The sequence below is a fragment of the Thalassophryne amazonica genome, chromosome 20, assembly GCF_902500255.1.
Source record: "Thalassophryne amazonica chromosome 20, fThaAma1.1, whole genome shotgun sequence".
In the NCBI taxonomy this organism is placed as follows: domain Eukaryota; kingdom Metazoa; phylum Chordata; class Actinopteri; order Batrachoidiformes; family Batrachoididae; genus Thalassophryne; species Thalassophryne amazonica.
Window position 1 is genome coordinate 27,534,801 of NC_047122.1, and position 11,699 is coordinate 27,546,499.

The 11,699-nt window shown below is 41.9% G+C and overlaps 1 protein-coding gene across 2 annotated transcripts; it reads right to left on the reverse strand.

The window, feature by feature from the left end:
* Window positions 1-1,910: 1,910 nt before the first annotated feature.
* Window positions 1,911-6,765, reverse strand: LOC117502162 (gastrula zinc finger protein XlCGF57.1-like). 2 transcript variants are annotated; one of them, XM_034161195.1, is made up of 2 exons: window positions 6,513-6,765; window positions 1,911-3,618 (listed from the first exon to the last, which is right to left on the reverse strand). In XM_034161195.1, the coding sequence occupies exons 1-2, from the start codon at window positions 6,715-6,717 to the stop codon at window positions 1,988-1,990; spliced, it is 1,836 nt and encodes a 611-aa protein (XP_034017086.1). In that variant the 5' UTR covers window positions 6,718-6,765; the 3' UTR covers window positions 1,911-1,987. The 2 variants fall into 2 exon arrangements, with proteins under 2 accessions (XP_034017086.1, XP_034017085.1); XM_034161194.1 differs by having other exon boundaries at window positions 1,911-3,615; window positions 6,501-6,765.
* Window positions 6,766-11,699: the final 4,934 nt, after the last annotated feature.

The window sequence follows — 11,699 nt, forward strand, 5'->3', positions numbered from 1 at the left end:
CCTAGGGTTTGTAAGAGTAGAATAGGAGGCAGAGCCTTCAGCTTTCAGGCTCCTCTCCTGTGGAACCAGCTCCCAATTCGGATCAGGGAGACAGACACCCTCTCTTCTTTTAAGATTAGGCTTAAAACTTTCCTTTTGCTAAGCTTATAGTTAGGGCTGGATCAGGTGACCCTGAACCATCCCTTAGTTATGCTATAGACTTAGACTGCTGGGGGGGTTCCCATGATGCACTGAGTGTTTCTTTCTCTTTTTGTTCTGTATGCACCACTCTGCGTTTAATCATTAGTGATTGATCTCTGCTCTCTTCCACAGCATGTCTTTTTCCTGGTTCTCTCCCTCAGCCCCAACCAGTCCCAGCAGAAGACTGCCCCTCCCTGAGCCTGGTTCTGCTGGAGGTTTCTTCCTGTTAAAAGGGAGTTTTTCTTCCCACTGTCGCCAAGTTCTTGCTCACAGGGGGTCGTTTTGACCATTGGAGTTTCTCCGTAATTATTGTATGGCTTTGCCTTACAATATAAAGCTCCTTGGGGCAACTGTTTGTTGTGATTTGGCGCTATATAAATAAAATTGATTTGATTTCAACTTATATAGAATTTATATGTAATTTTGATTTATTGTTTATGTTTAAACATCTATGAAAAAATGTGTAAAAACCTTTGTTTCCATTTTTACCCTTACGCCTATAATAGCCTGAAGGGGTATTGTCGTCACCCCAGCAGCTGGGTGGACGGGGTCAACAGTGGGGTTTTAACACGATTCACCTAGAGTGGACAAGCCTAGGGTCACCAAGCTTACAGGAAATGTGTATCAGGTCAAGACCTCAGTCAAGTTTGAAAACTGACCTTGATGTTATAGTCCAAAAGGTCTTGCTAACACCGCAGGATTTCTGCCACCCAGGGATTTCACTGCCATGGAGGCAGCCGCCAGTATTATCACAAGTTGAAGTAAAAGGTTTCTTCTGTGCACAAAAAGTTCATTTCCTGAAGAAAAATTTGAGAAAAATAAGATTTAAATCCTCAATCTTTGACTTAAACACATGAAAAAAGTGTTTTTGTTTTCTTCCTCCTGATTTTGGATGAATGTTTTAAGATACTACGAGTACGTCCCTTCGGCTGCTCCCTTGTTTTCACTCGGGGCTGCCACAGCAGATCCAAGGTGGATGTGCATGTTGATTTGGCACAAGTTTTACAGCGGATGCCCTTCCTGACGCAACTCTACATTACATGGAGAAATGTGGCAAGAGTGGGGTTTGAACCGGGAACCTTCCTCACCGAAACCAAGTGCACTAACCACTTGGCCAGATGACAAATGTTGTCCCGTAAATTGCAACAGGATCAAACAAGTACTTTACAGATATTAAAGTTACAGAAAAACCTAATGTCAAGACAACATAGAGGAAGAAGAGGAGCCTGAAGGTCCACAGAGGAAGAGGAGGAGCCCGAAGGTCCACAGATAGGGAGGGGGACCCTGAAGGTCAACAGACAGAGGAAGAGGAGGAGCCTGAAGGTCCACAGACAGAGGAAGAGGAGGAGCCTGAAGGTCAACACACAGGGAGGAGGAGACCAAAGGTGAACAGACAGAGGGTGGAGCTATAGATTCCATCCTGTTTTATGGACTATGATGTCAAATGTGGTTCTCGGTGTGACTGGTTGTTGTGTCTTTCCACCTGCTGATGGAGTTTGGAATTGACGGACAGCTGTCAATCAATGCATAGGATTCATTTGTGACAGCACCCGAATACCTCACAAAATCACAACAATAAGGTCAACAGAATTTTTTTTTTACTTTGTATTTTCTGTCATGAACAAAAAAAAAAAAGAATATCATAAACACCCACCTCCTCTGACAAGGAGCTGTTGAACAAAATACTAAATCTTAAGAAGATTCACAATTAGTAAGCTTAAAATCCAAAGTTTAATTGCTCAGTTTTTATTGTAGAACAGATGAAAGGGGCGGGGCTTATGTTACTAAATGTTCTATCCCATAGAAGTTATAGGCTGATGAGGTTTGGCTGGACGCAGTCGTTTCCTGGGGCGTTTGAATTCTGATCTTTGGCAGCAGTCTCTCTGCTGTGCACCTTCTTGTGCGAGTCCAACGATCGTTTCTCCTGGTAGCTTTTCCCGCACATGCTGCAGCGGTACGGTTTCTCGCCCGTGTGCGTCAGCATGTGTCTCTTCAGGTCGATCTTCTGCACAAAGCCTTTCTCACACAACTGGCAGCTGAACAGCTTCTCCTTCTTGTGGAACCTCTCATGAGTCTCCAATGAGATCTTCTGGCGGAATCGTTTCCCGCACAGGCTGCAGATGAACGGTTTCTCTCCAGTGTGGATCCTCATGTGAGAATCCAGGTTTCCGATCTGACGAAAGTTCTTGCCGCATTCCTTGCAGGTGTACGGTTTCTCTCCTGTGTGGATCCTCTTGTGGACGTCCAGATGTTGGCTCATGGTGAACGTCTTGCTGCACACGTCGCAGGAATAAATCCGTGATTTCCCGCCCAAGTGGTTCTTGATGTGTCTTTTCAGGACAGCGTTTTCAACAAATGTTTTGCCGCAGAATTCACAAATAAATGGCCTCTCGTCGGCATGGAGCTTCTCGTGTCTCTCCAGTGAGCCTTTTCTGGGGAAGTGTTTGCCGCAGTCTTTGCAGCTGAACGGTTTCTGGCCAGAATGCGTCCTCATGTGGATCTCCATGTCACGAAAACTGACGCCACAGATGTCACACACGTGGCTTATTTCTCTGTGGTTCTGGATGTGGATGTGTAGACTGTCAACGGATTCAGACTGCTCGCCACAGACGCCGCAGCGATGTTCTAGATCATTCACATGAGTCTCCACGTGTCGGACAAAGTTGCCTTTATTGTGAAAGGCACTTCCACACACCTTGCAGCAGTGTGAGGGTGTCAGACTCACAGTCTTGGATCTTTGCTTGAGGACTGGTTTGTCTTTGGACTTGGGACTGTGGATCTGGATGTGTCGCTTCACCTCGGCACTCTTGGCGAAGCTTTTCCCGCAGTCGGTGCAGCTGAAGGCGCTGTGGCTACCATGAGCCCTCATGTGTCGCTCTAAGGATGCGGTGTGGCTGAAGTCCTTGTGGCACACAGTGCACTCAAACGGTTTCTCCGACGTGTGGATCCTCATGTGTGTCACCATGTTTCCTTTCTGGCTGAAGCTTTTGCCGCACACGTGGCAGCTGAAAGGTTTTTCTCCAGTGTGAAGCCTCAGGTGTGTCTCCTGGGCACGAATGGAGGGAAACTTTTTGCCGCACACACTGCAGGTGCGGCTGCTCTCTCTGTGGCTTTGAAGGTGGGTCTTCAGACTGTCAACAGAATCCAAATGTTCACCACAAAACCCACACACATGGTCCGACTCCTTCAAATGCTTCTCCACGTGCTTCAGTAAGAAGCCTTTTCTGTCGAAGCACTTTCCACACACTCCGCAGCAATGGCGGCTTGCAGCTTTGATGCCGTTCCCACCTTCACTGTCACCGACGGGACCGTCCGCAGAGGAGGGCCAGAGATCTGAATCACACACACCCTCCGGTGGTTCATTCTGTGATTCATCTGCAGCAAGTTTCTGCTGTGTTTGGCTTTCGTTTGTGATGCCGACCGACAGGCAGAACTCTGTAACAGTCACAAAACACAAGAAAGAAAAATCAGGGTTTGTTCAGCACTGCACATTATTTTTGATCAAACAAAACTCCACATCAATGATTCACTCCACAACACCTTACAATCACTGACGATACTTGTGACTGAGACAATATCAAAGATACGATAACAAGGTGATGATAACAATGAAACAATAATGAGGAAATGACAGTCAGGTAACAAAAAAGAGAATACGTCAACAAGGAAATGATAACGAGTCCACAATAAGGAAACAAAAAACGAGGCAATGGTAAAGAAACGTTAAGGAGGCTATGATAACAAGGATACAACGAGGCGACAATACCAAGGTGGTGATAAAGAGATGATAATGTGACAATAAAGAAACAATAACGAGGCAACCATAAAGAAATGATAACGAGGCGACGATAAGGAAATGCTAAGGAGGCTATGATAACAAGGATACAACAACGAGGGGACAATAACAAGGTGGCAATAACGAGATGATAATGCGACAATAAAGAAACAATAACGAGGCAATGATAAAGAAATGCTAAGGAGGCTATGATAAGGATACAACAACAATGCGACAATAACAAGATGACGATAAAGAGATGATAGGGCAACAAAGAAATGACAATGAGGTGACGATAACAAGGATACAAGGAGAAAACGATAACAAGGCAATGACCACAAGTAAAGGATAACAAGGTGACAATAACAAGGAAAGGATAACAAGGCGGCAGTAATGATGCGGCAATAGCGAGGCTGCAGTAATGAGGTGACTTGGACCTGACCACATGACGGATGGAGGACTCAGAGTCCTGAGATTTAGCTTCTTTGTCGTCACATGGACCAAATCCTTCACTTTTATAAAGTGAAACTTGGTGCTTATCAAAACCCGGATCAAGGAATAACTGAATTTACTAATCTGATTTGAAACTGGATTTATACCCTTGCCCCCCAGGCAGTGATGCCGGTAACGCGTTACTTAGTAACGCGTTACTCTAATCTGACCACTTTTTTTAGTAACGAGTAATCTAACGCGTTAATCTTTCCAAATCAGTAATCAGATTAAAGTTACTTCTCCATGTCACTGTGCGTTACTATTATTTTTCATTGTGGGTCGATAACAGCATTAAACTTGGTCCGTGGGCAGGAGGTCGGGGTTCGACTGAACTGCCCACTTTCAGTGAGCTGTGAGCTTTTCATCCGCGGTTTTTTGCAGCTGCTCGACTCGTCCTCACCTCTTAAAGCGCGGTGATCAGCACACCTGCACTGAACTTTACAAAGACATTTTTATACTTTTTTTCGTCCTTTATTTAGAATTCTGAGCTGAGCCGCTCTGTATCTGGTCGTTAAGAACAGCTGATCCTCCGCGACGCGTCAACAACTAACACTATTTTCCACTCAAATGCACCTAAACTCTCTTTCTGAGGACCACATGATGTGAAAACGCAATAAAACTTTCTTACCTGTAAATCTGGTCATGTTTTCTGCATAAATAAATGTTATCCATTCTTTGTGCTCAAACGCCAAAGCAGGGGCGAATCCAGATGGAATGGGGGCGTGGGGCAAGGATGTGCCCCCCTCACAACACCCCTAGATTAAAGGTGCAATTTTGAAGCCGTTTTTTACTACAACTAATATTGCTTAAAATAATAATAATTTCGACAAGTAAAATGTTTAGAGAGAATTTAAATGTTAGAAAAATGTTAGAATTTAATAGTTACCTTTATAAACAATGTAGGCTCAAAATTGCAAGTTTTACTGTTACAGTGCTGTCAACAGTTAAATATGAGGTCAAGAAAGATGTCTATTTTACTTTTTATAAAACAAGTATTTATTTTCATTGAAGTCAAGAAAGGGTGACTATAAAGTGAGTTTTGGCAAAACAGGTATCATTGTCATGTTGAGGTGGCAGAGGGTTGTTGTCGGCAGCTGGGAAAAGTAACTAAAAAAGTAACTAGTAATCTAACTTAGTTACTTTTACAATTGAGTAATCAGTAAAGTAACTAAGTTACTTTTACAATTGAGTAATCAGTAAAGTAACTAAGTTACTTTTTCAAAGTAACTGTGGCAACACTGCCCCCAGGCAACTGGTGCTGTGTACTGGGTTGGATTACTGGTCAGGCTACCCGTCTATGTCTTTGAACAAGAATCTTCATCTGCATTGCCTCAATCCACCCAGCTGGAAATAGGCCCCAATCTTGGCTGGGGAAGTAACCTGCGATGGATGGGCATTCCGGAGGAGTCGTAGAATCTGTTTACTTCATGCTACATAATCTGGGCATAAGCACGGGTACCAATGGGCCTCAGGATCTTGGATCGGACAGGGTTCATCTATCCAGCCAAAAAAGCCAACTTCTTTCTCTTTGCAGCAAATTAGGAGAATGTTTAGTTTTAGTTTAGTTTTATTAGTAATTAGTTTTATTGTTGTTATATATAGTTATTTTATTTTATTTTTTTTGTTTTTTTTAAACGGACTGCTCAAATGAAACTGCCCCTTGTGGGATTAATAAAGTTGTTGATTGACTGATGTTTGGGGCCATTACAGGCATCACAAAGGAAGTGACGTCACACAATTAGACACCTGATTGAAGATGTAACAGTTTTCTAATGGACAGTTTTTGACAGTGAACTAATTCAAAGCTTTAATTAAGGCTCCTTAGCTTTCATCATGAGGGTTTCTTTTATAATTTCATCAGACAAAAGGCCTGTTCAGAGCTAATCAAAACAGTCTTTAGTGACTCAGTCAGTGGTACTTAGTTACAGACCATCTCAGGTTACTTTTACTTACCTGTGGTGTAACTGTTAATCAGTTACTTTGCATTGATCGACGATCAAACCAACAGATAACGGACAGAAACAAACAAACAAACGGACGGACGGGTCCAGACCTGCGTCGTGAGGTTCAGGTTCGGGTTGGTCTCGGATCCGGCGGAAGGCTGTGAAGATGAGCTCCACGGCGGCAGAGAGCCGCTCGGTAACCAGCTCCTTCAGCACCTCCGCCTCGCTGCTCCTTCGTTCCGTCAGCAGCCGGAAAATCTCCGCCGAGGCGGCCGACAGCTGCTCCTCGATCACCGCGCGCAGAGTCTTGATCCGGATCCGAGGCATCCTCAAACTTACACTCGCACAGAGGACGTTTCCTGACAAACTGACGTCATTTCCTTAAAACGTCACGTGACACTTTGCAAACATGATACCGCTCACACACGCGTAAATTTTGGCAAGATTTCAGTAAATTCATCATTGAACATGTCTGTAGAGACTTTACTTTATTATGGGAGAATGTAGGTTTTTCTTTTTTTTTTTTAGAAAATGTAAGTAGTATTTTGTGATTAACCTTTTATTACTACAGGCAAAAAAGTTATAAGTGTAAGTTCAACAGCTGAAAACCTTTTGTACCTTTCCTTAAAGAGAATGAATAATATTTTTTGTTTGATACTCCTAGACTTCCCTTCTTCTGTTCTGTTTGTTAATTTCAATAAAGTTTAAAAAAAAAAACAAACTCTGTAAACATGATTGTCGTCTTCAGGTGAGGCAAGCTCAGTGAGCCCAAGTCATACACTAGATCCACGTCTCTGTTCCTGAAAGCACCACTAGAGGGGGCTTCAAATCAAACCGAACGTTATTTTTAAAATAAATGTATTTTATACATAGATCAGATGACCAGACATAACCAGAACACCAATACAGAGCACCATAAAACGGTTAAACATTATATGCTAGGTGGAGTAGATCGACACAACAACATTTAAATTGGTAAACTGCTGTGGCTAGCTTTTGGTTTCGGAGAGCACTTAATAGAAAAAAAAATGTAATGTTTAAATTACTCACAGAAGTCAATAAAATATGGTCTTTCAAGCTACAGGTATATTAGCTTCAAATGATGGAGACAAGCAGTTGGTTTTGTCGCTTGATGCGCGTTCCTGAGGCGTACCTGCTACATCCCCATGTATTGTGAGTTTAAAGGTGTTATCTTGTTATAAAAACAGCATTCTTAGATTTAGACATGTTTATTTCTCACTAACATATAGAAAATATATGAGAAACATATTAGATTTATTAATATATAAGAAGTTTGAAGCACCCTGCTCAGGGTGCCACGCTTGGAGCGCCATCTCTTTGTGGGATAGCTCGCCGGACTACTTTCGCCTGACCCACCGCTAAATTTGCCAATATGAGAAGATGCTGCTTTGACTTACAATCATTTAGGCATATAAACACACGAGATACACAAGTTCTTGTGCCAAATATACTCCCTATGTTTTTGTTACCCATGAAAATGCACTGTCATCACAAATTTACAGCATTGTTTGGGAACTACTTTTTGCGCAGGAATTCATCAAGCATGTTGGCTGCAAGCGCGTACTAACACAGAATATACAAAAAAACTATAGTTTTTGGCCAAAAAGAGAGCGTCCACTTTTCGCTTGCGATAAGCTAAGCTAGCGGCGCTTGTGACAGTATGGTTTTGAAGCATATTCCACCAGGCAGCTGGCATCACAATGCCTTTTCACTTGGACTGGCAGTCACCGTTGCGTTGCTCAGTATTTCCATAAAACAGACTTCTATTACAGCCACATTAGCTACAAACGACAGCAACAAGCAGTTGGCTTTGGCTTCAATTGTCGCTTGATGGGCATTCCCAGTGTGTGTAAATCACTTCAGAGGTGCTATCTGGTTAAAAAAATAAGTTTTTAGATTTAGAAGTGTTAATTTCTCACTAACTTATACAAAATATATGAGAAACACTAGATTTATACAGAAACACAGCTGTTTCGGCGTGTTTTCCGCCATCTTGGGGTATTTTGTTCAAGCAAACAACCAGCTGATGTCACGTTGCCTAGTCACTCTTATTGGCAGTTGCCATGTCACATCGCTCAGTATTTGCATAAAATAGATTGCAGGTCTACTATGGCCCTGCCTAACTGGTGGCAGATCTCTTGCCACTGCAACATAGCTGCTCTGATTGAAAATGAATGGCAAGTTGCCACTTTGCCTCCGTCACTTGTAGCTAATGTGACTGTAGTGAATTTACATTTCTGAATATAGTATCTGGCCATTAAACAAAATTATTGCAAAAATACAGATATTACTTTGTGTTCTATTTTCTAGGAAACCAAACAATACATTCTTCTGAAGTATAACCATTTTTTAAATTGGTCTTTTCAGAAACAAACTACACAGGTTTTGCCAGAATGTCTTCACCATGGAGCAGTTCCAAACCAAATGCACAACAAATTCTGGAGAATTAAGACAGAAAATACAATTCACATCAATATCTTTCTGTAACATATTCGTAATATACATTTTAGTTGGACAGAATCGATGGATCATCTTAAAAAGAACTTCTTTTTGACTTTATTGGCAATTAAGTATTGCTTAGGTAGAAGCCATGTCTTCTTCCACAACACCTAATCTACACACAATCGTACACTGAGGCCTTGACAAAGCTTTTTGAACCGGGGAAGCAGCACAGTGTGCAGTGGGTATGAAAAGAGCAGGTCCAGAAAGTTCTCACAAAAAAGAAAACATCCAACAAATAGGGTGGCATGGTGGATTAGTGGTTTGCACTGTCGCCTCACAGCAGGAAAGTCCTGAGATCACTTCCCGCCTGGTCCTTTCTGTATTGAGTTTGCATGTGCTCCCTATGCTCACACTTCCAAAGATATGCAGGTTAGATAAATTGGAAACTTTAAATTGACTGACTGTGATTGGAGAAAGCAAGTTTAGAAAATTAATGCAAACTAAATGAAAATATTATATTCACAAATCAATGTGATAATTCTCATCATAATATTGAAACTGCGGTCAAAATGTTGTAAATAAAATCAATGAGTGAAGTAGTGTTGCTTTTAATCATAAATGACATATACACACATATATATATATATAAAGAGTGAGTGTGCATGTGTGTGTGTTCACTATGCACAGCCACAGTAATTAAGCAATCAACACCAAACTTGGTATGGTGACTGGGGGCACAAAGGGGGGGGTCACTGGGCCCTTAGTTTGAAAGCATACGTGTGCAAACACACACACACACACACACCGACACATAGTCAGCAGCCTTATATATCAGATCACAACCCGCTCACTGGAGCCCCTATTTTCACAGTTTACGCATTACTCAGGTCAGGTAGCAAGCATAACACTTTACTTACTAAGTAGTGGAGGCTGGCTAGGGTGTATTTTAATTACAATCCGAATGGGCCAGCGCGTGTCATGTGTGAGTTAAGGTTTGCGTTTTTTTCAATTAAAATGTACCTGCTGCATATGGCATGCCAGAGCACTGCAGTGATATGACATCACCTTTTATCATCATTCACTTGAGCCTCATGAATGTCACAAATTGCTCTATGAAAATTAATGATGACAACATACACACAATGCAAAGCAACTTACTACACCTTAAATAAAGTGACATGAAATATACAATGACAAGACTGAAATTCATTACTCATGCGTAGAATGGGTAACTCAGCTAGTGTGTGTATATATATATATATATATATCATATAGCATACAAACACAGTGATATTTGAGAAGTGAAATGAAGTTTATAGGATTTACAGAAAGCAGGGCCGGCCCAAGCCTTTATGGGGCCTTAAGCAGAATTTCATTTGGGGGCCCCCCTACCATCACCTCAGCACCAGATGCCTCATTATTCCATAGGCTACACTGTTGTGTGTAACATACCCACAATCATTAGCATTATTTGTAATTATCTTACATCATACAGGTGTCATTCTTGTTTTTAACCTTAAAGGGGTAGCAAACTCATAAATATGTTTTAATTAACTTCTACATACAGAGTGATGTATAAGTATGGCTCATTAATTTAACTATTTGAAAGTAACATCAGCAGGCAGGAGACTGCATTTATAGTAAACACGTTAAATAGTTTAATTTCTTTCAGATGTGCAATGGTGTGCAAAATGTTCAATATCCAAATACAAAATAGAATCAAACGACATTCACAATATCTTACAGAAAAATAAAGTTGTAATCAAAATTAAATACAATACTTAAATAATCTCCAAAATGAACATAGAAATCCACAACATAACAGCAATGTGTGTGCATAGCAATGCATAAACATTGCACTGGTGGCTATTGCTTTAACTTTGGCCTGCAAACCATTAAGAGCTTAGCTACTTTTCCCCACCTTTTGCACCAAATTAATATGAGGAGTTGATCTGCCCTGCTGTTTAACTCTAAGTTTTTCTTCGTAAGGAAGACTATCAAATGGCTTCGCCAAAATCCGGTCCACAACATTCAAACTGTCTACCATTATGTGCAGCTTGCTACCTAGCTAGCTCGCTAGCTAGCTGGGACTGGCGCGAGGCTAGTGTGAAGTGTGTCCGCCTGTGAGAGCTTTGTGACGGTGGAGGAGCTCAGCAGCACCTGCTGCTCGGTAGGGACAGAAACTGTGATAGAAGTCAGTCTCCAAACACAAGCAGCTACCAAAAAAAAAAAAAAAAAACCCACACACACCAGAAATAGAAGCTCGATTTGTCGGTAGTCATTTTTAACAAAGAAAATACCGCTACGAGGATTATGAAAATCTCCGGTTCAACTCAGAACTGAATGAAAATGCTCCCACGGATGTTTACACCAAAGGATCGCTGATTCGCCCATTTCACTGTCAATCAAAAAGGGATTCAGCCTCAGACAGTTCATCCAATCATCATGCAGAAGCTGAGCGTCCGGCCCAGCCGAGGCCAGCCCACTGCCCCACAGACCCCGAGACACGCTGAGCGTCCAATGGGCGGGACAAAGCCCAGCATTTATCCAATGACTCGTCTCGTTTCGCTGCATGCTTTGTGTCGCTACACTTTTTAAAGCACTGTGAAGCTGCGGGTTTGAGTCAGAGGAAAGCTGCGTCGTTACCAGTGATAAGCTGATTCTGAACAAAAGTTGAGCGCGTTGTAGCGCATAGTCAGTGACATGTACACACAACAGTATATATTTGATCACTTATTTTTTTTGACATTTTAGGGGAAGCTGAGCTTCCCTTGCAGTCTTAGAGCAATCGCCTCTGACTTTAAGACACCTAAAGCACTTTACACTAAACGAACGGAGCATTTAGC